At 38.2% G+C, this 27,765-nt stretch overlaps 2 protein-coding genes across 6 annotated transcripts in view; one reads left to right on the top strand and one right to left on the bottom strand.

Moving 5' to 3' along the window:
- Positions 1–13,990, top strand: part of LOC127847294 (transcription elongation factor SPT5-like) — a 47,649-nt gene extending 33,659 nt beyond the window's left edge. For 3 of the 5 annotated variants that reach the window (XM_052379133.1, XM_052379141.1, XM_052379149.1), the window contains exons 18-25: positions 565–693; positions 2,272–2,458; positions 3,922–4,027; positions 4,796–5,032; positions 6,193–6,332; positions 6,920–7,161; positions 9,902–9,997; positions 11,327–13,990. In XM_052379133.1, the coding sequence (XP_052235093.1) occupies positions 565–693; positions 2,272–2,458; positions 3,922–4,027; positions 4,796–5,032; positions 6,193–6,332; positions 6,920–7,161; positions 9,902–9,997; positions 11,327–11,470 (1,281 nt within the window). In that variant the 3' untranslated portion in view covers positions 11,471–13,990. The remainder of the gene's footprint in view (positions 1–564; positions 694–2,271; positions 2,459–3,921; positions 4,028–4,795; positions 5,033–6,192; positions 6,333–6,919; positions 7,162–9,901; positions 9,998–11,326) is intronic. The other 2 variants (XR_008033909.1, XR_008033906.1) reach the window with 2 other exon arrangements.
- On the bottom strand, positions 13,883–26,885 carry LOC127847420 (uncharacterized). Its single transcript, XM_052379327.1, has 6 exons — positions 26,557–26,885; positions 24,203–24,358; positions 23,111–23,153; positions 22,523–22,572; positions 22,059–22,095; positions 13,883–16,532 (listed from the first exon to the last, which is right to left on the bottom strand). The coding sequence occupies exons 1-6, from the start codon at positions 26,567–26,569 to the stop codon at positions 16,040–16,042; spliced, it is 792 nt and encodes a 263-aa protein (XP_052235287.1). The 5' UTR covers positions 26,570–26,885; the 3' UTR covers positions 13,883–16,039.
- Positions 26,886–27,765: the final 880 nt, after the last annotated feature.

Here is a 27,765-nt window from a genome sequence, read left to right as displayed (position 1 = left end):
AATTGATTAGCCTGAAAGAACTGCACACATGTATCTGGGACAACACTTTAATTGATTAGCCTGAAAGAACTGCACATGTGTATCTGGGACCACACTTTAATTGATTAGCCTGAAAGAACTGCACATGTTTATTTGGGACAACACTTTAATTGATTAGCCTGAAAGAACTGCACATGTTTATCTGGGACAACACTTTAATTGATTAGCCTGAAAGAACTTTCACATGTTTATCTGGGTCAACACTTTAATTTATTAGCCTGAAAGAACTGCACATGTGTATCTGGGACAACACTTTAATTGATTAGCCTGAAAGAACTGCACATGTTTATTTGGGACAACACTTTAATTGATTAGCCTGAAAGAACTGCACATGTGTATCTGGGACAACACTTTAATTGATTAGCTTGAAAGAACTGCACATGTTTATTTGGGACAACACTTTAATTGATTAGCCTGAAAGAACTGCACATGTTTATCTGGGTCAACACTTTAATTGCCTGCATTAAGCCTAGTTTTCTCAGAGATCGGCTCATGTATGCCACAACTTTTCCTCCTATGTGACAGGGCCTGGATGGGGAGATCAAGCACCTGTACAGGAGTTTTGCCTTCCTGCTGTCACGCAAGATGACAGACAATGGAGGGTACTTTGTCTGCAAGACTCGCCATCTGGTGATGGCTGGGGGTGGATCAAAGGTATGCTGTCCTAGGATACACTATACTCATTATTTATATTGGATCAAAGATATGGTGTCCTAGGATACACTATACTCATTATTTGTATGGGATCAAAGGTATGCTGTCCTAGGATACACTATACTCATTATTTATATTGGATCAAAGGTATGCTGTCCTAGGATACAGTATACTCATTATTTGTATGTTCATATTGTTAAATTGTCTTTGATGGCTGGGCGTAGATCAAAGGTATGCTTTCCTAGGATACATTATACTCATTATTTGGATTGGATCAAAGGTTTGGTGTCCTAGGATACACTATACTCATTATTTGTATGGGATCAAAGGTATGCTGTCCTAGGATACACCATACTCATTATTTGTATTGGATCAAAGGTATGCTGTCCTAGGATACACTAAACTCATTATTTGTAGGATACACTATACTCATTATTTGTATGTTCATGTTAAATGTGTGTACCATATAAAATAACCTTTAAGTCCCCCACCACTTTAGTGGGGGACAAATTGTTTTTGCCCTGTCTGTTGGTTGGTTTGTGTGTTTGTTTGCCCCAACTTTAACATTTGCCATAACTTTTGCAATATTGAACATAGCAACTTCATATTTGGCATGCATGTGTATCTGACGGAGCTGCACATTTTGAGTGGTGAAGAGTCAAGGTTAAGGTCATCCTTCAAGGTAAAAGGTCAAATATATTTGTTAAAATCGCTCATTTAATGTATACTTTTGCAATATTGAAGATAGCAACTTGATATTTGGCATGCATGTGTATTTCATGGAGCTGCACATTTTGAGCAGTGAAAGGTCAAGGTTATCCTGCAAGGTCAAAGGTCAAATATATGGGGACATAGTGTTTCACAAACACATCGCTTGTTGTCCCCTACCGGTGAAACCGAAGGGGACCTATGGTTTGCGCTCTTGTCTTTCCGTCACACTTTTCTGGATCCTGCCGATAACTTTAAAAGTTCTTCATATTTTTTCATGAAACTTTAAACATGGATAGATGACAATATGGAGATTATGCACGTTATTTCATTTTGTTCCTATGTCAAGAATTCTGGTTGCTATGGCAACAAATATTTTTAAAAAAAAATACTGACAATGGTGGAGTTTCACCGGTAGGGGACAATATTGCTTGGCAATCTCTTGTTAGTTATATAACTGAAACATGCATATTGTAATGTTTATCACTTAATGACATGAATAACATAACACATAAAGTATATGACATACCCTACTGTGGGTTTGCACTGTATCGATGTTAAATGTTACCCAGAAAGCTGTATTCTTAGTTTTACCTGAGCACTAAAAAACAATCAATTCTGACTGTGTAAAAGTTTAAGCAACTGTTCGTAATCTAATTGTCATCTGCACACAAACAAAAATGTCCAGAATTCCTTGTCAAGGTTTTATAAAAGATACCAATTAGGACTTAAACTTATCATTACCAAAGAGCAACAACAATTTTTTGACCTGGTTTTGTAGAATGGAACTCTTGTTGTTTGTTAACACACCCTGACTGAATAAATTACATCAGTTACTCACTTCATCAACTTTTTGTTGTCCATCTGCAGACCAATATCCAGATCGGGACCCCAGGTTTTATGTCGCCTCGCTTGGCCAGCCCAGCCCATCCCGGCAGTGGAGGAGGAGGAGGGGCCACCCCAGGACGGGGAAGAGGGGGCGGGGGTGGGGCAGCGATCAGAAGAGACCGGGAACTCATTGGGCAGACTGTCAGAATCGTGCAAGGACCATTTAAAGGTATGGGGCTTTATGAATCGATTTTTGTTGAATAAATGTGTGTAAACTACTTTGATATTAGTTGCAATGCCATTAAATTGTAGTTTTTAGCTGGACTATTATAAATGAAATATATTAAGTGGAGCTATCCTACTCACCCCTGTGTCAGCGTTGGTGTTATCGTGCAAAAGTTAAAGTTTGCGTACTACCCCAAATATTTTCAATGTCCCTTGACATATTGCTTACATATTTTGCATACTTCTTTACCAACATGACCCCAACCTATAAACAAGAGCAGACAACTCTATCAAACATTTTGTAATAATTATGGCCCCTTTTCCCCTTAGAATATGCACCAAATGTTAAAGTTTGCTTACTACCCCAAATATTTTCAATGTCCATTGACATATTGCTTTCATATTTTGCATACTTCTTTACCAACATGACCCCAATCTATACACAAAAGCAGACAACTCTATCAAGGATTTTGTAATAATTATGGCCCTTTTTCCACTTAGAATATGCATATTATTGATAAATCTATGTTAAAGTTTGCGTACCACCTCAAATATTTTCAATGTCCCTTGACATTGCTTTCATATTTTTCAAACTTCTTGACCAACATGACCCCAATCTATAAACAAGAGCAGACAACTGTATCAAGCATTTTGTAAGAATTATGGCCCTTTTTCCATTATAATATGCATATTACTTTAGTTACATTGCCTTAACTTCTTCATTTATGAATACTTTGACAAAACAACACTTACCTGAATACCACAGTGAATTCCATCCAAACAATACCCCACACCCCAACCCAGAATCCCTGCCCCCCCCTCCCCCCCACATTTTTACTTCCTTTTTTTATTTTTGAAAGATCATCTAATAAATGACCACACCCCACATTATACCCCCCCCCCCCAAAAAAAAGATTTTTTGTCCCCTTTTTTTAATTTTGAAAGATCGTCTATTAAATTATTGAATGTGAACAATTTCCCCATGATGGCTTACATTATACTGTCAAGCACTCGAATAGTCGAGCACTCTGTCCATTGACAGCTCTTGTTGTAATGCCTCCTATCAGAAAATTGCTTTATGTGAGATTTCTACCGGTATGTGTGACCCTATTGCTGTATGTGACAATACTACCAGTATGTGTGACCCTATTGCTGTATGTGACATTACTACCAGTATGTGTGACCCTATTGCTGTATGTGACATTACTACCAGTATGTGTGACCCTATTGCTGTATGTGACATTACTACCAGTATGTGTGACCCTATTGCTGTATGTGACATTACTACCAGTATGTGTGACCCTATTGCTGTATGTGACATTACTACCAGTATGTGTGACCCTATTGCTGTTTGTGACATTACTACCAGTATGTGTGACCCTATTGAAGTTTGTGACATTACTACCAGTATGTGTGACCCTATTGCTGTATGTGACATTACTACCTGTATGTGTGACCATATTTCAGGCTACATTGGCATTGTCAAGGACAGCACTGATACCACTGCCCGTGTGGAGCTCCATTCCAGCTGCAAGACCATCTCAGTGGACAAGACCAGGCTGTCTAGTCTCACGTATGACAAGTGTTCACTATTTATACTGCAACTAAAACAATTAAACCTTTTATTCCCCAAACAAATTCTGATGAAGATAGGCATATAGTGATTGGCGTATGCAGTTTTCTGTCAATCAGTATACTGCAGAGGTGTCAATTTTCAGGATTATTCCTGAATTCAGGATTTAAGCCCTCAAGGAAAACTTTTGATATTGATATAAATCAGAGGATTGTTTTGGTTATTTTAAGCATTCTTGTCACAAAATGTCACTCTTAAACACAAATTATTGACCTTTGGCATATTGTTTACAAAGGAAACATAATTTAATGAATTATTAAAACTCTTTTGACTCTGGTCCCCAAATTCTAGGATAATTTTCAGGATTTTAGATTTCGGTAAATTGACACCCCTGTACAGTTAAGATGAGATGACGTGATTTTTCTTTAAACGTTCTCAACAAACACACCACCACCAAAATTATCTATGTTAGCTTTTTACCCCAAAAAATGCTTACCTTTCTGGGTATGATTAGAAATCAGCATATGCAACACCATAAGCATGTGTAAATAAATTTTTACTTACGATTGAGCATGTGCAGTTAAAATCTTGTGCCAGATGTGATCAAAACAAAAGCGGCTTATATGGAATTACATAATAAAATTGTAGACGTCTGACGATAATTGACTGAAAGAAAATGTAAGCCAGTCATGCTAAAAATTTACTATTGTGTTAATATTGTATACTGTGCTACTTACCTGTGACTGATTGGATTTTCTCCATATACAGAGGAGCGCGGCCTGGTGGGGGTGGTGGACGAACCTCGACATATGGCGCACGCACCCCAGTGTACGGTGGCCAGACACCAATGTACGGCTCCCGGACCCCGATGTACGGGTCACAGACCCCACTGCAGGATGGGAGTCGGACCCCGCACTACGGGTCTCAGACACCCCAGCATGAGGGCAGCATGACCCCTGGCAGGAGCGGAGCATGGGATCCGGCAAACCCTAACACTCCAAACAGGTGCACAGAGTGGTGTTTTAGTACATTTCTTGATCTTTCTCAATTTAACTTTTCTTTAATAAAATAAAGAGTGGTATTATGGTTAAGTGCCTCATTTTTATGTCCCCCACTATAGTAGTGGGGGACATATTGTTTTTGCCCTGTCTGTTGGTTGGTTGGTCTGTTGGTTGGTCAGTTGGTTGGTCTGTTGGTTGGTTTGCGCCAACTTTAACATTTTGCAATAACTTTTGCTATATTGAAGATAGCAACTTCATATTTGGCATGCATGTGTATCTCATGAAGCTGCACATTTTGAGTGGTGAAAGGTCAAGGTCAAGGTCATCCTTCAAGGTCAGAGGTCAAATATATGTGGCCCAAATGGCTTATTTTTTTAATACTTTTGCAATATTGAAGATAGCAACTTGATATTTGGCATGCATGTGTATCTCATGGAGCTGCACATTTTGAGTGGTGAAAGGTCAAGGTCATCTTTCATGGTCAGAGGTCAAATATATGTGACTCAAATCGCTTATTTTATGAATACTTTTGCACTATTGAAGATAGCAACTTGATATTTGGCATGCATGTGTATCTCATGAAGCTGCACATTTTGAGTGGTGAAAGGTCAAGGTCATCCTTCAAGGTCAAATATATGGGTCAAAATTGCTCATGTAATGTCACTTCTGCAATATTGAAGCTAGCAATTTTATATTTGAAATGCGTGTGTATCTCAAGGAGCTGCACATTTTGAGTGGTGAAGGGTCAAGGCCATCCTTCAAGGTCAAACGTCATATAGGGGGACATTGTGTTTCACAAACACATCTTGTTCTAAATGCAATTCGAGAGACTTTTATTTAACAAATTATATTCTTTTTTGGCTAATTAATTGATTTTTCTGTTCAAATGTCATAAAATTACAATACTTGATATACAATTGATATGGAGGTTGCTAATATTTCTCTGAAAATAATATGGAAATACTGACATTTAGTTTAATTTGAGTGTGCAAGAAAAACAAGTTCTTACAGAAGCACACATTTATAATAGTAGGCTTGACTGTTGAAATGGGCAAATTAACAAATTATCTATTATGGTATATTGACTTCATCAATGATCAACCCTTAACCTATGCCTATTTCATTGACCAGGCAGTCATTTAAGAAACGATGAACCTGTTTCAGAACGTCGGACTTTGACTATTCCCTGGAGGACTCTGTGTCTCCTGCCTCGGACATTCTCAGCCCAGGAGGACCCTTCACCCCACAGACCCCTGGCACTGCATACTCCCCATATGGGGCCTCACCTAGCTCCTCCTTCCAACGTAAGTATTAGCAGAAACCTTTTTTGTATAGCTCATTTGCATAGAAAGAAAGAGGCCTATTGAAACATGTAAAGTCTGCTCCCTGGGTATGACCAGTACTTAGAGTATTTCTTAGGAGGTTTAAAGAAATCTCCCGAAGTCAGGATTGAACCCATGACCTCCCAGCTGATAGACGGACATTATATCAACTACAGTACAGCACTGCAACCTCAACCCTTTATCACTCAATATCAACATTAAAAATGATGCATAAAAACAGACTTGTCAAGGCAATACAAATTTACAAACACACACACATTAGCTGTATAAATTACACTTGTAATAAATTAAGTACAAATAAATTCAATTTCAATTCTAGGGTGTTTAGTGTTTCAACTAGAAATGGCAACAATTTCACAATTTACTGACCACATCACAGTACTCATTCCAACTGACCATTCAAATCTTGTTTGATTGAGAGAGGGCAACTGTTGTCCACCATATGTTGTAATGCTGGGAACAAAATTTATCATTAAGCTTGGATTTAATTTCTTACTATGAATAAATTCAATGTTAATGAACAGTATCATTTTGCATACACCTTTCAGCCAACAGCCCTCATCTGGGAGGCTCTTCCCCAAGCCCCCTGGGCTACCAAGCCTCGCCCTCCCCAGCAGGCTATGGGTACAGCCCCATGACCCCTGGAGCCCCATTCACACCCCAGACCCCTGGGACCGCCCTGGACCATTCCAATGCAGACTGGCACACAACAGACATAGAGGTCCGCATTCGTGAGACGCATGAGGAAGCAAATCTGATACATCAGACTGGAGTCATCAGGAGCATCTCTGTAAGTTTGGACCAGCAGCGTTGGCTTTGGATGAGTGCATTCTAACAACCATTATTGTTCAAGGTTTTATCTCCTTTGGATTTACCCTTACAGCTCATAATTGGCATCATTAAAAGAATTTCCTTTAATGTTGGCTATGAGGTTGCATGAGGTTTATTTAGTCTTAAAGAAGGCAGATTATACTCAAGAGAAGAAGGAAAATTTGAGTAAATGTGTATACCTTGACAGAGTGGGAGGCATAAAGCACCTCACTTGTCTATTCATGTTCACTGCACTTGTCCGTCCATGTCCACTGTACTCATCCATCCATGTCCATTATACTTGTCCATCCATGTCCACTACACTTGTTCATCCATGTCCAATACACTTGTCCATCAATGTCCACTACACTTGTCCATCCATGTCCACTACACTTGTCCATCCATGTCCACTACACTTGTCCACTACACTTGTCCATCCATGTCCACTACACTTGTCCATCCATATCCACTTTACTTGTCCATCCATGTCCACTACACTTGTCCATCCAAGTCCACTTCACTTGTCCATCCATGTCCACTTCACTTGTCCATCCACGTCCACTTCATTTGTCCATCCATGCCTTGTCCATCCATGTCCACTACAATTGTCCATCCATGTCCACTACATTTGTCCATCCATTTTCACTACACTTGTCCATCCATGTCCACTAAACTTGTCCATCCATGTCCACTACATTTGTCCATCCATATTCACTACACTTGTCCATCCATGTCCACTACAATTGTCCATCAATGTCCACTACATTTGTCCATCCATGTCCACTACACTTGTCCATCCATGTCCACTACAATTGTCCATCCATGTCCACTACATTTGTCCATCCATGTCCACTACATTTGTCCATCCATATCCACTACAATTGTCCATCCATATCCACTACATTTGTCCATCCATATCCACTACAATTGTCCATCCATATCCACTACACTTGTCCATCCATGTCCACTGCTCGTGTCCATCCATGTCCACTACATTTGTCCATCCATGTCCACTACATTTGTCCATCCATTTTCACTACACTTGTCCATCCATGTCCACTACAATTGTCCATCCATGTCCACTACAATTGTCCATCCATGTCCACTACACTTGTCCATCCATGTCCACTACACTTGTCCATCCATGTCCACTACAATTGTCCATCCATATCCACTACAATTGTCCATCCATATCCACTACAATTGCCCATCCATATCCACTGCACTTGTCCTTCCATGTCCACTACTCTTGTCCATCCATGTCAACTACTCTTGTCCTTCCATGTCAACTACTCTTGTCCATCCATGTCCAATGGACTTGCTCATTCATGTCCACTACACTTGTCCATCAATGTCCACTACACTTGTCCATCCATATCCACTACACTTGTCCATCCATGTCCACTACTCTTGTCCATCTATGTCCACTACACTTGTCCATCCATGCCTTGTCCATCCATGTCCACTACACTTGTCCATCCATGTCCACTACACTTGTCCATCCATTTCCACTACACTTGTCCTTCCATGTCCACTACAATTGTCCATCCATGTCCACTACTCTTGTCCATCCATGTCCACTACTCTTGTCCATCCATGTCAACTACTCTTGTCCATCCATGTCCAATGGACTTGCTCATTCATGTCCACTACACTTGTTCATCAATGTCCACTACACTTGTCCATCCATATCCACTACACTAGTCCATCCATGTCCACTACTCTTGTCCATCTATGTCCACTACACTTGTCCATCCATGCCTTGTCCATCCATGTCCACAACACTTGTCCATCCATGTCCACTACACTTGTCCATCCATTTCCACTACACTTGTCCATCCATGTCCACTACTCTTGTCCATCTATGTCCACTACACTTGTCCATCCATTTCTACTACACTTGTCCGTCCATTTCTACTACACTTGTCCATCCATTTCCACTACACTTGTCCATCCATGTCCACTGCTCTTGTCCATCCATTTCACTACACTTGTCCATCCATTTCTACTACACTGGTCCATCCATTTCTACTACACTTGTCCATCCATGTCCACTACTCTTGTCTATCTATATCCACTACACTTGTTCATCAATGTCCACTACACTTGTCCATCCATGTTTCAAAGCTTGTGTTTTCAAGTCCTCTTAACTACTAGGTTTGAATAACCTGAATGTGTTGGTGATTTTCAAAGAAGACATTTAGGCTTCAACAAGTCTTTGCAGAGTAATGGTTTATGTCTGTTTCCACTAGAAAAGATATAGTACCAAAATTTTGTGTTTTCAATTTTTCTTTAACTGCCTGTTGGTTTTTGCTCAAACTTCGATGGATTTCTTTATCATGTAGATGAGCAATAACATAAAAAGTTTTGGTAGTATTAAATGATGTATAGCTTTTTGTCTGTTACAATATAAAATGTATAGTTTACAATAAAATTTGCTGAAATCTTGTTGAACTGCTTGGTTGATGTTTTTCAAACTTTTACAGCTAACAACCTTAATGCATTAATGATTGTAAAGGAAATAATTATAGCTGTGAAGATGGCCCTGTATTGTTTTATCCACTCTAGAAACTAAAAAAAATGGATTTGTCTGTGTCCTACTATGGGTTGTGTATCAGGCTCTTCAACACATTTGGAGTTTCCATAGCTTAACAGGTGTTGTTAAGACTTCTAATGTCCAATGTTGGTCCATATGTTGATGCTGTTGTGCGTTTATACAGGGAGGCATGTGTTCTGTGTTCCTACCTGATGAAGACAAGGTGGTCAACATCTCCTGTGAACACCTGGAGCCTGTGCAGCCGGAGAAAAATGACAAGGTATGTACCATCACTAGCAGAGAGGAATGACAAGGTATGTACCATCACTAGCAGAGAAGAATGACAAGGTAAGTACCATCTCTAGCAGAGAAGACTGACAAGGTATGTACCATCACTAGCAGAGGGGACTGACAAGGTATGTACCATCACTAGGGGAGAGGAATGACATGGTATGTACCATCACTTGTGGAGAGGAATGACAAGGTATGTACCATCACTAGTGGAAAAGAATGACAAGGTATGCACCATCAATAGCAGAGAAGAATGACAAGGTATGTACCATCTGAAGAAAAATAACAAGGTATGTACCATCACTAGAGGAGATGAATGACAAGGTATGTACCATCACTAGCAGAGAGGAATGACAAGGTACATGTATGTACCATCACTAGTGGAGAGGAATGACAAGGTATGTACCATCACTAGAGGAGAAGAATGACAAGGTATGTACCATCACTAGAGGAGAAGAATGACAAGGTATGTACTATCTCTAGCAGAGGGGACTGACAAGGTATGTACCATCACTAGCAGAGGGGACTGACAAGGTATGTACCATCACTAGGGGAGAGGAATGACAAGGTATGTACCATCACTAGTGGAGAGGAATGACAAGGTATGTACCATCACTAGTGGAGAAGAATGACAAGGTATGTACCATCACTAGCAGAGAAGAATGACAAGGTATGTACCATCTGAAGAAAAATAACGAGTATGTACCATCACTAGAGGAGATGAATGACAAGGTATGTACCATCACTAGCAGAGAGGAATGACAAGGTACATGTATGTACCATCACTAGTGGAGAAGAATGACAAGGTATGTACCATCACTAGCAGAGAAGAATGACAAGGTATGTACCATCTGAAGAAAAGTAACAAGGTATGAACCATCACTAGAGGAGATGAATGACAAGGTATGTACCATCTGAAGAAAATTAACAAGGTATGTGCCATCACTAGAGGAGAAGAATGACAAGGTATGTACCATCACTAGTAGATAGGAATGACAAGGTATGTACCATCACTAGTAGATAGGAATGACAAGGTATGTACCATCACTAGTAGATAGGAATGACAAGGTATGTACCATCACTAGTAGATAGGAATGACAAGGTATGTACCATCACTAGTAGATAGGAATGACAAGGTATGCACCATCACTAGTGGAGAGGAATGACAAGGTATGCACCATCACTAGTAGATAAGAACCCCCCCCCCCTCCCCCCACAGCTCTTTTTCTTATAAAATGTGTGATAACGCTATATTGTGAAATCGAAGCATTAAAACGGGAAAATATAAGTTATTTAAAAAATCCACATCTATTTTCAGACCAAAGTGATCCTTGGGGAGGAAAGGGAGGCCACTGGAACCTTGCTCAGTATCGATGGATTTGAGGGAGTTATCAAACTTGATGGCGGAGAAAAGAACATCAAGATGTTACCCATACGATTCCTGTGTAAAATGCCGAGCTAAACTGAGTGTGAAAGTGTTGGTCACGTGGAAAGAACACAGTTTTGTAATATTTGGCAAATGTTTTGCAAGTGGAGAATTTTTTTCTTCCGTGTTGTATGTCCTGTAAATTTTTTCCTCATGGACGGCTTTTAAAGGTGCAAATTATGTGTTTGTTTGTTAAAAATCTATCAGAGGACAAAAAATATTCTACACATCGCATATGTCACACTTTTCTAAAGCAGAGCACAATAATTTGATCAATTATCCCTTGATTTAAAGGATCAAATTTGAACTTGTGTGCACATTTTATAGATAACTTTATTGTGTCCAATAATGATTTATATGTTTTTAATCTGTCTAAATACGCTATTTGTTCATTTTGATTCAGTTGGGTGGCAGATTTTTGAAAGACTTAAAAGAGTTATCATAGTTAAACCTTGACCACTTAGATATGTATTTTGACGCATTTGTAGTCCCTCATGAAGTTACATTTAATTGAAGACCTTTTTACTAGATTTCAGTTTAAAAGGCTTCCTTTCCAACCCTTAGATACTGATGAGCAGCAAACAGCATAAAACCTGAACAGACTGTGAGTTACTACCAGGCTGTTCTGGTTTTTATGCTGTTTACACATACACATTTTTATTTTGCTTCTCAGTGGGAAAGGGTTAGCGGTAAACATATTCTCCTTATCAAGTTATCATAATTACTGATGTTTAATTGTTTCGATGTTTGCATCTTCAATGAGAATTTTGTATTTAATGTCATGTTTTTTTCATGCTAGCTATTGAAACTGTCGTAGTAGCTTGAATATTTTTATCAAGAACTATACTGAGATCACAAGTTCTTTTTTTGTCATTTGTAATTTCTGTTCGTAACAGTTGACAAAGTTTTCAACCTAATAATATAATAAACCACTTAGGTATATCTTGCAAGCACGATTTGCTATTCGGTTTAAACCCCTGTTTATCTTTAAATGTTTACAAATCTCGGAAAATACTTCAATCGCCTTTGCACAGTCAAAAGATAATGTTTCTTCAGTAATAAGCAGCAGTATATGGTCCAAGTACGTCGCATTGGTAAGTGCCATAAATCATTTGCCATCTTACATTTAGAAGTCATCAAACACCCTTGACTGTTAACGGTCATTGTAATGAAGAAGTTGTCAACATCTTAAATGAAGAGCAATAGCTTTGTTGACATAACCATTAAATTATTTTCAAGAACGATCGCATTCTACAATCGTTATACAATATATTATTTAATATATATATATTGCTTTATCGTTGCAAGAATCACGGACGAGTTGAAATAATTATTTCTTTGTTCATTGTTTATACAATCATTTCATTTCTGTAAAAATCAGTGCATTATTTTTATGTTGGTCTATGATAAAAAAACTAAAACTTTAATTATGCCCCCCTTCGAAGAAGAGGGGGTATATTGCTTTTTTCTCATGTCGGTCGGTTTGTCGGTCCGTCCACCAGGTGGTTGTCAGACGATAACTCAAGAATTCTTGGGCCTAGGATCATGAAACTTCATAGGTACATTGATCATGACTCGCAGATGACCCCTATTGATTTTGAGGTCACTAGGTCAAAGGTCAAGGTCATGGTGACCCGAAATAGTAAAATGGTTTTTGAATGATAACTCAAGAACGCATATGCCTAGGATCATGAAACTTCATGGGTAGATTGATCATGACTCGCAGATGACCCCTATTGATTTTGAGGTCACTAGGTCAAAGGTCAAGGTCACGGTGACCCAAAATAGTAAAATGGTTTTCGGATGATAACTCAAGAATGCATACGCCTAGGATCATGAAACTTCATGGGTAGATTGATCATGACTCGCAGATGACCCCTATAGATTTTGAGGTCACTAGGTCAAAGGTCAAGGTCACGGTGACCCGAAATAGTAAAATGGTTTTCGGATGATAACTCAAGAACGCATATGCCTAGGATCATGAAACTTCACAGGTAGATTGATCATGACTCGCAGATGACCCCTATTGATTTTGAGGTCACAAGGTCAAAGGTCAAGGTCACGGTGACCCGAAATAGTAAAATGATTTTCGGATGATAACTCGAGAACGCTTTTGCCTAGGATCATGACACTTCATAGGTACATTGATCGTGACTCGCAGATGACGCCTATTGATTTTCAGGTCACTAGGTCAAAGGTCAAGGTCACAGTGACATAAAACGTATTCACACAATGGCTGCCACTACAACGGACAGCCCATATGGGGGGCATGCATGTTTTACAAACAGCCCTTGTTGAGTACTTGAATTGCATGTATTGCTGCAGTTTTCATTTCACACCAATGGCTGGCTGGTTTTATTAACAATATGAGGCATCTGGTCCAAAAATACTGAAACTCATAACCAGAATCTCATTAATGAGGTTATTATAGTAAAAAGTAAACACATCGATAGAAATCATTTTATTGAACAAGTGATTATATTTCTAGAGAAAATGAATTGTATAATACAACTTGGATCATGACTCAATTTAAAATAAAACAACATCGATCTTAAACTTTTGTTTGTTGTAATATAAAATATACAATGTCAATAGAATCGAAAGACATTCAATTTTGTAAATTGCAGCACTATCAAAAAGTACAATTCTTGTTTCGAAGATGTCCCACAGTTGATTGTTGTACACCTGGCAATTTTAATGATCCAAATGGATGTAATATTGTACTCAATGAATTAATACGCCCCAGCAAATTGATTACTAAGTGAAAAAAAGTATAGCGCATGTGCAGAAGAACAGATATTAGCGTGCGCCACCTTTTGCACTTCTCCTTATTGATATCTATACGCCCATAAAGTTTCATGTTGATATTTTACATACTTTTTGAGATATAGACTAAACACGTTTTTCACAGATGGACGGTAAACGCAAAAACTATAACCCTCCAGCTTCGGAGGGGTATGCAGAGAATAATAGTTTGGTGACGTGGATGGAGAATGGTTATCTTGCAAGGCGGAGGAATTAATCGTATCAGACAACTGCATGTCTGCATTTTTAACCAGGTTTTCCGAAGGAAAAAACTGGTTATTAGATTGGCGAATGCGGGCGGGCTGGCTGGCTGGCGGGCTGGCGGAATAAGCTTGTCCGGGCCATAACTATGTCGTTCATTGTCAGATTTTAAAATCATTTGGCACATTTGTTCACCATCATTGGACGGTGTGTCGCGCGAAATAATTACGTCGATATCTCCAAGGTCAAGGTCACACTTTGAGTTCAAAGGTCAAAAATGGCCATAAATGAGCTTGTCCGAGCCATAACTATGTCGTTCATCGTCAGATTTTAAAATCATTTGGCACATTTGTTCACCATCATTGGACGGTGTGATGCGCGAAATAATTACGTCGATATCTCCAAGGTCAAGGTCACACTTTGAGTTCAAAGGTCAAAAATGGCCATAAATGAGCTTGTCCTGGCCATAACTATGTCATTCATTGTGAGATTTTAAAATCATTTGGCACATTTGTTCACCATCATGGGACGGTGTGTCCCACGAAAGAATCACGTCAATATCTCCAATGTCAAGGTCGCCACGACTAAAAATAGATTAAAAAAAAAAAAAAAACTTACAAAGGGGGTTAATTTTTTTTGGTCATTTCAAAAGTTCAGTTTGAGTTTTCTCCCTTTATCAGATTTTTTTTTCACAATGAAAACCTGGTTTTGTGACAATTTTGTCCCTTGTTTATTTACTCAATTACATGCATTAATTTACTGGTTATCATAGAAAACGTATACATGTACTTTCTTTAAAAACAAGTATAGTTAAAAACGATGGATGCTCACCTTGTGAAAGCGCTAAGAGAAACTGTTACCAAAGTGTGACCTTGAGAAAATATACTATTAGCCTCGGTGACCTTGACCCCAGTGACCTCAATTATCATCAAAAGATAGAGGTCTATGCAAGGTACCTACATGCCAAATATGTAAGAGATCAGTAAAATATTGAATGCGCTATGAGAAACTGTAACAAAAGCGTGAAGGTAGGAAGGAAGGACAAACTGGCAACTATATGCTCCCCGAAAATTCCATAAAAACACTCGTGACTGAATACAATTATGATCTGACGTTAACAAAAATACTCTACGCATGTGGTGATTGTTTATTTTTCCTCTGTATTTTCCATCTGTATTAAGGAGCACGCGAGTTGCTTCATTTAAAGGGGCCGTCAAACAGATTTTGGCATGTATTAAAGCTTGTCATTAACTGCTTGAAATTCTTTATATTGATAAATTTGAACTAAAAATCTCCAGTAAAAAATAAGAAAAACGTTAACCTCCACATGGCTTGAACCACTGACTCCTAGAGTCATGGAAGCTTGGAGTAAAATGTCTCCTGACTTAACCACTCGACCATCCACGCTCACGTATAATGCGGCTGTATTTTTAAGCTATATAAGCAATCCTCGTAGTTTCCCAAAATATCGATTCGCGTCGAACGACGCTTTAATCTGTTGGACAGTCCCTTTAACATTCCAAATAAAAACAAAAGTAAAACAATCGAGGTTTCAACATTTAAAAGACACTTAATAATGATCAAGTCAACGACCCTCCGTCATTTTCTCTGTTTTCTTTCGACTGGTTTTGTATTGGCACTAGATCCCGGAAGTGAATTACACATCTCGTTCATGCGCATATCATGATCGTCTTCTGCATTACCGAGATATTTCGTCTGAGGCGAGACCGCTCGATCGTCATCTGGATCGTCTTCCGCTATCGCCGAATTGACGTCACTGTTTTTTTTTTTCGTGTGCTCGACCACCTCGTGTTCATAATTCGCGGTTGTCGCTGATTTAAGTTCAGCATATCCGTGACTTGTTGTTTTCACGGGGTCAACAGTCTTACTATTGTTTGACGAAATCTGATCGTTTTTGTCGTACTTAAGTTTCTCGTACCTATCAACGCCGGACTTGTTGCCATTGGAGAATTTTACACTGCCACCTGTATGTTGCTGTGGGTTGTCATGACGACCTGCGTTCGTGGAGCTTTCGTTCATTTGAACCGACTCGTAGATTGACGCCGGGTTAGGGTTGTTAACAGACTCGTATCTGCAACAAAGGGCAGAGGAGACCTTTTCAAACCGATTATAGATGGTTCCACAAATGTTATTCATTTAGAAACTTTGCAACTTTTTATATGTAAGCATTATTATTTTAGAAAAAAATAACGACACAATTTGATGTCTCGCAGTTTATCGGTAAACAAAACAACGCTTTGGAGTTCTTATGAATCAAAATGGAGACCTGCGGACAGGTTTTCGTTTTTATGTCCCCAACCACTTTAGTGTTGGTTTGTTGCTTTGTTTGTTTGTTTGCAAACTTTAACATTTTGTCATTACTTTTGCAATATTGAAGATAGCAACTTCATATTTGGCATGCAGGTGTATCTCATGGAGCTGCACATTTTGAGTGGCGAAAGGTCAATGTCGTCCTTCAAGGTCAAATATATGGGGACATAGTGTTTCACAAACACATCGCTTGTTGTTGTTTTTTTTAATGTCATTAAATGAATTTACAAACAAAACTGCAATTTTGGAATAGTTTGAAATAATTGTAATAACAAGGAAAGCAATTTAAACCATGCCCGTGCAAGGATTCGGACCTGAAATCTGTAGACGCCTATGCTAATACACTACCACTACTCCACGCTGGCTGTCTACTTAACAAGCTTTTTCTCGCTAATAAGTATTTATCTTCAATTATCATTTAGAAGAATTTAAAAGCTTTTTTCTCGATAATGCTTTGAAATGAACAGAAAATTGGCTCAAGAAGATCAGCGAACATCCTGTTCGAATAAAATACAGTTAGGAAACGTTAAAATGTATTTTAATTTTGATTAGTTTTATGAATTCGTGAAATCAAAAAGTATTTTCCAATAAATGTTTGTATTCATATTGGTTGATGATTTCGTTGTTACCCTTGGGCATTAAGTTGTTTAATAGAACAATTATTTTATATTGCTTCTTATTTTAAATTCTGTAAGTGAATGTCTAATATGTATATAAGATTCATAATGTTGTGTTTAACTCTCAGCCACATGTTACGTCTTGAGCTTTAATTTATGAATCCTGAATGCTTTCAACGGACCCTTAAAATTGACCCTTTGTCTGGGTGTTTAAGCCACAACGTAGCGTGACATGTTTTCTGTTTAGTTTTAATAAATCGTGTGTAAGCAAATCCGTAGCGAATATTTTTTTCAAACGGGGAAGGCAGTGACGTCAAATATGCATGAATTGTACGCACGTTTAGAAAAATATGTGTAATAATACATACAATTACAAAGAAAGTATTTGTGTGGGATCACGCACACAGCCACGGATGGTGTTCGGAAATGAAACGTGTTTTTTAATATTAAATTTACTCGACCTGTATGATACTAAATCCATAAGCAACCTGTCGCTGGACAATTTGCTGCGCCATGCTAAAGAGACATTTACACGTATATATGCTGACCAATGGCAACAAGATCTCGTATCCCAACCCAAGCTCAGAACTTACCGGCAAATTAAACACGAACTTGGATGTGTCGATGCAACAACCAAAGCACTCGAGATCTTACAATGCTCAAATAAGAACAAGTACCTTGCCGCTGCAGATTGAAACCGGGCGGTTTAGAAACTTAAAGGTCGAAGAAAGACCATGCATTCTGTGTAAAGAACCCAATCAGGTCGAAACAGAATACCATTTATTATCTGAATGTCCATTCTACCTTTGTTTAAGATTATCATTTTATAACTGTGTATGAAATATTAAACCAAACATGACTAACATCCCGTATAACGAGAGGCTAGCATATATGCTGACTGACTTATTAATACATCTGCATTATTCATTCAAGATAGCTATATGAAACGATCGGAAGCATTATATGTATCCGACATAAATTAAAACAAATAATTATGTAAATTATATTACCTATGTAAATAAAATTAGTTATTTCTACATGAACTTGCAATACTATGATTGTAAGTCCACTTGTTAATAATTGACACAAGTTATTGATCTAAACTATCAATGTTTATACTTTAAACAATTTAACTCTTTTTAGTATCGTGATCTTTCCTGCACTATTTTGATGTGATTTTATGACTTCACCGATAACATGTCAACTCAGTAACTGGTAAGCCATTCATATGGCTGGGTAGTACAATGTTTTGTATATGTATTTGCTAATAATACTATTTATCGTACTATTGCTGAAAATACCAATGATTATTTATGTACTATGCGTCACTTTAATAAAATATACACCTACTACTACATACTATTAAATAACAATACAAAACCATGGAATCGGTTTATACGTATAAGCATAAAAAAGGATTATGTATGGAACATTATGTTTGTACAGCCAAAACTTATATAAAGGCGTTGCATTAATCGTTATAGAAAGTTTATTAAATGGATGAATCCTGAATACACACCAACATGTTATACTACAATAGATACAAAAATCAGCATGCGGAGCCTGGGAACATGTTCTTATCAAACAATGTTTATGAAATGAATTGTATTTATTGTAAAATTATTGTATCACCACTGAGATAAATACATTCATGAAGCTCACAAATAGAATCTCTGAGCATCATTCAATATCAACCGTCATATATCTAGTACACCTGCGTATAAACTACATCTATCTAGTACACCTGCGGATAAACTACATCTATCTAGTACACCTGCGGATAAACTACATCTATCTAGTACACCTGCGGATAAACTACATCTATCTAGTACTCCTGCGGATAAACTAAATCCATCTAGTACACCTACGGATACACTCTGGATCAGCAGACGATTTATGTCATAAATTTCCTATCTTACGGAGGAATCCGAGATAGCCGATGTATCACGATTGCTACGGATAAACTACATCTATCTAGTACACCTGCGGATAAACTTCATCTATCTAGTACACCTGCGGATAAACTTCATCTATCTAGTACACCTGCGGATAAACTACATCTATCTAGTACACCTGCGGATAAACTACATCTATCTAGCACACCTGCGGATAAATTACATCTATCTTGTACACCTGCGGATAAACTACATCTATCTAGTACACCTGCGGATAAACTACATCTATCTAGTACACCTGCGGATAAACTAAATCTATCTAGTACACCCGCGGATAACCTACATCTATCTAGTACACCTGCGGATAAACTTCATTCAACTCCACCATCTATGAATTGAACCCATGGATAGCTTCCTACGTGCAACACCAACATCTATGAAGTGAGCCCTTGGATAGCTTACGTGCAACACTACCATCTATGAAGTGAACCCTTGGATAGCCTACGTGCAACACTACCTCTATGAAGTGAGTCCTTGGATAGCCTACGTGCAACACTACCTCTATGAAGTGAGTCCTTGGATAGCCTACGTGCAACACCACCTCTATGAAGTGAGTCCTTGGATAGCCTACGTGCAACACCACCATCTATGAAGTGAGCCGGTAGAGCCCCGGGGTCCATCCCGGTTTGCTTACGCCGGTCGACCGGCGAGAACCGGGATGATTCGTAGATTTTTTTTAACGCAGTCACACTATTTCCCGGTGCCGCCCCGGTTGAAGCCGGTTAACCCGGCAGAGTTCCAGTCAACCGCGGACTAGCTACGTCTTATCCCGGTGAAGCCCCGGCAGAGCCCCGGTTGTCGCCGTTAATGCCCCGATGGAGCCCCGGTGAAAGCCGGCAGCGTCCCGGAAGAGCCCCGGTATACCGTAACTCCGCCGGCACTCACCGGGGCTATACCGGCATCAGGCGCAGGCTGAGCTACGGCAACGCCCCGGTTTAACCTCGGTTGTTGCCGGTAATGCCCTGGCAGAGCCCCGGTGAAAAATGCTGGTGGCGTCCCGGCAGAGCGCCGATTTACCGATGTACCGTAGTTATACTGGGACTCTGTCGGCATTCACCGGAACTCCACCTTGGCACCACCGGCGACAACCGGGGCGTTTCCGTAGCTCTGCCGGGGTCTGTATGGAACCCGGTGGAGCTATGGTGCCGTCCCGGTTGTTCCCGGTGCCGTCCCGATTGTTCCCGGTGCCGCAACGGTCGTTTCCGGTCCTTCCCGGTGACTTCCGGTTCATCCCGGAGGTATTAAACATTTTTATACTTTCCCGGTGGAGCCCCGGTTGTCCCCGGTTCATCCCGGTCGTCCCCGGTTCATCCCGGTAGATCCCGGATCACGCACCGGGGCTCTACCGGCATCATAGTTAGACTGGGCCTTAACTAACGAAGCGCTTTTTTAGTTTGAAGTGCAATAGTAGTTCACTCATATAGGGAGCGGCTCATTATTTTCAGACGCATCATATCGGCAAATGCATTGTTCACCTATGTGAAACTCACATATGAGAATGCGTTAGCAAAACATTAAACAGGTGAATCATTTAATGGTAATTGATCTGCCCAATTAATAGCCGGTTGGGGTTTAATGTATGCAATAAATTTCAAACTCACATATGGGATTTCGTCAGTTATACGTTACATGATAAATCATTGAATGCATATTGATCTGCCTAATCAGTAATGCATGCAATAAAGCTAGAATGATTTATAACTTATAAGATTATTTTTCTGCTGGTACAGCAGACTTTCTTTTTTGTTCTCCCCCTTGCGCGGTTTCAGGATGCCGGGCTACGGGCACAAACATTAAATTCAGAAAGCCAAGTTTATATGAGTCGCGTTCTGAGAAAACTGTGCGTAAAGTGTCGTCCCAGATTAGACTGTGCAATCCGCACAGGCTAATCAGGGACGACATTTTCCGCTTTTATGACAATTTTCGTTAAAATGAAGTCTCTTCTAAGCAAAAATCCAATTTAGGCGTAAAGTGTCGTCCCTGATTAGCCTGTGCGAACTGCACAGGCGAATCTGGGACGACACTTTACGCACTTGCATTATGCCCAGTTTTTTGTAATGTGTATTTTAACATGTCACTTCTATATTTACGTGTGCTTCGTGTTACAATTTAGTAAAGGGAATCGTCGATAACAACGAATAATTCAAAGTGTCAATGTGTTAGCTGTAATGTCATGAAGTTGTACACTCTAACAAACAATAAAACAAAAATCCGTCGAAGGAAAAACGTTACCATAACATAATTAAACGCAATGTACATCTACTTTTGCCAGATGTGTGCCTTTTATCTTGTGACTGTATGCAAATATACGGCAGTTTACGTCTGGTGGTAAGCAGATAATCTGATCTGCATTAATTACATTTGTGTATTCCATAAAAATAGTGCAGGACAGTGCATCCTTTTCGTTCCTCAACCTTCAACACACCCCCTCTATGTTGCAGGTATACGAACAGTTCATGTTTACTCACAAAAGTGAATTTTACCTTTTCTGGGCATTTTTTAAGTTACCTTTTCATGCCAGACGAAAAGTAAACAATACAGGAAATGTTTTTCAAAATTATTTAGTTGTTAACTTGTGCTTGAAGCGTAGAATGTATAGCACATAAGTTTACAAAAAGATTCGTTTCAAATCTAAATAGCTCTTTCTTGTTTCTTTTGATTTTATAATAGGTTCATTAAATTTTCAAACAAAAAATAAATAACTGAGATACCTACAAGTTCACCGTGGTAACTTCTTGAGACGCTTCTAGATCTGCAAAAAAGATAATAAACGACATTTGTCAAGTCAAATGTCTATTTGAAAAAAACAACATCAAATTGTTTCGTTCAGATTAAGGACCCGAACTTCATAAATCTGCATTTATAAGAGAACTTGAGAACAGGAAATTGTACTAAAGATTTGAATTGTTCTGTATGAAACGGTACCACATGGAACTGAACCGCATTCACGTAGGCCTGTATGTAGAACGTCAGAGCATGAAACTGCCGTACATAGAAATCTACTGGTCTCCACCGATTTGCACTGCATGGAACTGAACTACATAGATCTGTATGTAGTGCAGAACTTTTGAACATGAAACTTTACTTTATGGAACTGTTCAACGTGAAACTGAACGTCATTTAATTGAACTTTATGTGAATTGTCATGCCACTGTATGTATGTCCTTCCGTTTACGTACCCAGATACGTAGGGATTTCTCCTTTCGTGTGTTCGGGTCGTGGAGGGGGTCTACAAATCAAATGACACAACATTACTTAGCACTAGCTTTGTTGAAATGTAATTATAAAGTTAAATTTGAAAAAAAATCGCAATAGTGTTTCATTACTAAGACTGATTAATGAGTATGATATTTTGCGTATATGGCCTTATATGAGCAAGGATCGAAACTCAATATTGCAACCTCTTAGGTATGAATAATTTGAATAAATAGTTCTGACACTTTTACATTGCTTGCTATTGCAGAAGTGAATTTATGTAAAACTATGAATTGTCATCTGACGCACGCGCTGTTTTATTCCTTACTATAAATATTTCGAACTGCAGGTGAGTAGCCTATGAAGAACTTGAAATTATTGACTTGTTCTGTTTATTGGGGTTTTATTTTAAATATGGCACAAGGAAATACAAGGTATACATTTGCTCAAGAACGAAACGGTGCATTGCATTTTATTCATTATTCACAGCGAGAAGTTTCTTTTAATATTTAATATGTATACGTATCTTAAATAGAAGCACGATTGCTGGAAATCGTCTTTAAAATACTAACATCGGCCGTGGAATGCTTTCCTGTGCAGATACGTGTTCATTCCCTGCAAATGCAGATAATGAGTTTATACGATTTTTATATGTGTCAAATTGTAATATATTGATAAAAATATGTCACAATATAACAAAATAGGCAAACAAATATACATTTAAGACGAATTTCATAAAATGCAGCAAAGACAAATTAGCGCCCCGTGCCGATTGTGAGGAAGCTATTTCGTACATATTTTCCTACAAAAAACGAAGCATTCGTCTTTTTATTAAGATCGGAGTTAGTGTTCGTGTGTCGTATGAATAGATATTGTTGCAGGAAATTAAAGTGATACGTAGAACTAAATTTATATTCACATCGTACATGCATGATATACATGCAGGCCAATTCTACTGTACAGACATTTTCGATTTCAGAATTAAATATCTGGCTTATTTCGCATTTTCGACACATGTTTTTCTTAACTGTTATTTTAACTTAAATTTAAATATATGTATAATAAGTTTTTTAACACGTGTTACATAAGTTCATAAATATTTGACAAAATCGTTTAATAATTTGCATACCCGATCAGTCAATCTGCGGACATTTAGTTATTGTGCATCATAAATTAAAGCACATGTGCTCCGCCCAAGCTTCTAATTTGTCTTGTTCTGTGAGAGCTGGTCATAATGCATGTGCGTAAAGTGTCCTCCCAGATTAGCCTGTGCAGTCCGCACAGGCTAATCAGGGACGACACTTTCCGCCTAAACTTGATTTTCGGTAAGGAGGTACTTTCTTGAAACTAAAAATACCATTAAATCGGAAAGTGTCGTCCCTGATTAGCCTGTGCGGACTGCACAGGCTAATCTGGGAAGACACTTAACGCATATGCATTATGACCAGTTTTCTCAGAACAAGACACATTAAATCAAAATATTCAAATCATTTGAAATTAGCGTAAAAACGCATTCCATTTAAAAAGTTGTTTTTAGACTTGGATTGAACAAAAATTGTTTTTTCACGAAATTAACTACGTAGAAAAAGATGATCTCCGTTGAAGTTATTCAAGTTCTTAGTTACTTAACATTTCGAATCAGTTCTTTAAATTACAGGTATTACCGATCCGCTCAGTCCGATCTTCGGACATCTGGCAGGCACAAACGCGCCTTCGGCATATGAATACCCAAACAACCAAGCTGCCGACAAAAAATGACAATCCGACCCAAAAGAACACGTTGTCCTTGACGTCACTGCAAGCATTCGACGTCGACGACCCTGAAAAAAGATTAAGTATACCAGTAGTTTAAAACAGAATTCAAAAGAGATTTTTGTTATTTTGAAAAATAATTGTATACAATGCAAAAATAAAGCATCCTGATAAACAATACAACTGAACTATATAAAGAATAATATTAGGAATAGTGCTATGGCTCGAACCGTTGGTATATTATCTATATATCTATACTGTCTTACTCCCCTTTCGGGTATTATTGACAGATAATCAATGTATAATATCGATTGAACCTATATATGTTATTAATTGTTCAAATCTGCAAAAAACATTCAGCAATTTAGGAGTCTAAACAAAATTAATTTGCTGATAATAAAGATCGGCATTTGCAGTTAACATCTAGCTGTTAACTGATTACACCACACTTTGGAGCGTGTGTTTTGTCGCGCGGGAGGAGCCTTAGTTCTTATCACAACTTGATTGCGTTCACTTTGGTCGAGTATGCGTCAAGATCTGAACAACGAAAACGTGCGTCAGACGTTCTTTTTATCGATCTCATCAATTACACTACCGAGATGTGCACGAGCGCTAAAGTTGATGCGTTGGTCGTGCATTAAACACTTGTCGTTAGGGCACCATGACCACATCGTGCGTTATACCTACGTTACTGCGTTCGCGTAAAAGAGGTGGTCGTCTTAAATATCCAACCTAAAATGAACCCTTTATAAATAAACACGTTTTTTTTCACAATAACCTATAATTTATTATGGATTGTACGCAAGCTTTTGGCGAAGTTACGGGCCTTGGACGAAGGAGTTTCCGTTTAAATAACACTTTCCCAAAACGTTTTCAGATACCTGATTTTTGGTGTTTGAACCTACTTGCAAGACTTTCAGATCAAAGCTGAGTTTTGTTCTGGTCCATCGATATTTAAGTTACGAGACATTAAATTTTCAATAAAATAACACTTTCCAGGACTTTTTTCCTAAACATCTAATATCGGAACATGATCTGTGTTACCGACTTCGACGAAATCGCAGACAGTTCTGCAGAATCACACATTTTTTAGCATAACCTTTTAACTCAAATGTACAAATGTGTATTAAATAACCCTTTGGAAACAAGTTTTACATGTGCGTTTATTAACATCCGACAATTAAAGTTATAAAAGTTAAAATCTCTCAAAAAGAATCTTCGAAAACTGTTCGAATCATGCCCGTTGTGTAAAACTTGGCCACCCTACAGAGTAGTATTGTTCGATGTTAAAATAAGTTACTTCTAACGAGATGAATGGGGGAGTGTTGTTTATCACCACAAACCATAATTTTAGCTATAAAAACGCTTGGAAATTACCGTGTCATTCATATTTGCGTCCTGTATTAATGGTCTTTGACGTAATTTGCCACACATGTAAACTATAGCAAGACGTCGTGTCGGGTGTAACACCCGTCTGCCTAACTTAAAGGTCAAGGACACACTTCCCTTAAATATTTGTGTGATTGTAACTATTCCATTCATAATGCTATTTAAAAAAAACTTATAACTAGTGACCACAGGGAGGAGACGGCATTTTTTGTTGACCTTTCTCTACCGTAAAGGTTAAGGTCTCACTTGAATGTTGAAGGTCAAATTTAGACATAAATAGCTAATAAGGGTATAATACTATGTTATTTATCATGCAATCAAATTTCTTTCCACAAATGACTACCGTACAAGACACGTTTACGTGCGTATCACTCGTCTCGTTGAGCTCCAGGCTTAGAGGAAAGCAGTCCATAAATAGCTTGTTTGTGACATGTCTTCAGTTTTAATACAACACTGTAATGGTGAGGCATCCTTGCCCTTAAGTGAAATCTCTTATTAACAGCATCGTTAATATAAACAATAAACAAAATCCAAAGTCAGGTTTCTAAGCTAGCTTGATATACGGTGTAGTTTCACCGCCATCGCAATGCTTTTGGCCTAGAACCACCAATTTGACATTCCCGTTCAACCGCAATACCCATAATAATAACCCAGTACATTAAACCTTGTGAAAAACCTTGTTTATACTAAACGAACTTGCCCCAATTTCAAAGTTAAACACAGTAATGTCCTCCTACCCGCCAATTAAAGTATAGCAATTATATATATATACATGATAGACAATATCAATACAGGAAGATAACAATTGAAACGCCTTTTACTTAAGACACAAAGAACAGTTACGAAAAATAGTAGCAATTTCTAACAAATGTCATACCAGTTGTTTCCATTTATTCCTTGCGAAATATTGTCGACAGTAAAAAAAGGATTAACTCGTCACTGTTATATGCACACTTTACACATGAAACGTATGTTAAAATGTTTCATTTCACGTGGGCAAACTCATATCAACTCGTCATTATCAGAAACAATTAACTGGTTTCAGCTGTTGGTTGTTATCAAACATGACCCAGACTTGTTATACATAGCTGATTTTTTAGGGCGGTTAATACAAATAAAAGTAATTGACTATAATAAAACAATACATCCAATACGACATGCTTATATGCGGGGTCACCGCATTAGAACGCCAAAAGGCAACGAATCTAGTCGTGTGTTTTTTTCGTAACAGGGTCAATTTTACTTGTGATTTCAGGGGTTTTACCTTTTATTTCAAGCACGTTTACTGATTTGATCGGAAAGGCAACTTTTAAGTTCCTCTATGATAACAGTGATAGCGCATACATGATACTCAAAACAGCTGAGCAATTAATATTTAAGTGCACATGCAGTGAAGATTACGAATGTTTGGGACATATTTGTTTGCAAACAACATGAAACGAGATTGTTTAACAAGTATATATATATATATATATATATATATATATATATATATATATATATATATATATATATATATATATATATATATATATATATATACAGGTCGCAGGATAACGTGACTTTATGGTGTTCATAAATGTATGTTAATGGATGTAAACACACCGGTAAGTGGTGCTTATTTCAAATAACTGTTTAAAAAAAAATTCTAAATAATTCCAACTAGTGCATACAAACCAGTTTTTTATGCGGTGTATGGCAATATGAACAACAGCAGAATTACTTAATTTAATAACACGTGTTCTTGACCAAAATTCGATGTTATTAACATTCATTTACATGGTTATGCTGCACACAACGTGAAACTTTGGAACCGATTTCTGCACGTTTTCAAAAATGTATTCTTAAAGCTTAAGATTCGGCACAAACTGCAAAAAAAACGTCTTTTGTGCATTTAAGATTTTGGAGAACATTGTTTAATAACTTGAGATTTTTGCAAAAATAACGTTCTTAATGGTGTGCTTTCATTCTTTCCAGCCCGTGTGTAAATATGTAAACTCCGTTGATTCTGCACCCTGTATACAAAGAGTAGGTATAATCGTTTATGAACTTTCATTCGCTTTACATCTGACAATAATGACAATTG

Source organism: Dreissena polymorpha, chromosome 1 (genome assembly GCF_020536995.1).
Source record: "Dreissena polymorpha isolate Duluth1 chromosome 1, UMN_Dpol_1.0, whole genome shotgun sequence".
Taxonomy (NCBI): Eukaryota; Metazoa; Mollusca; class Bivalvia; order Myida; family Dreissenidae; genus Dreissena; species Dreissena polymorpha.
The sequence above is the reverse complement of the archived record's forward strand: the minus strand, read 5'-3'. Positions and strand labels throughout refer to the sequence as shown.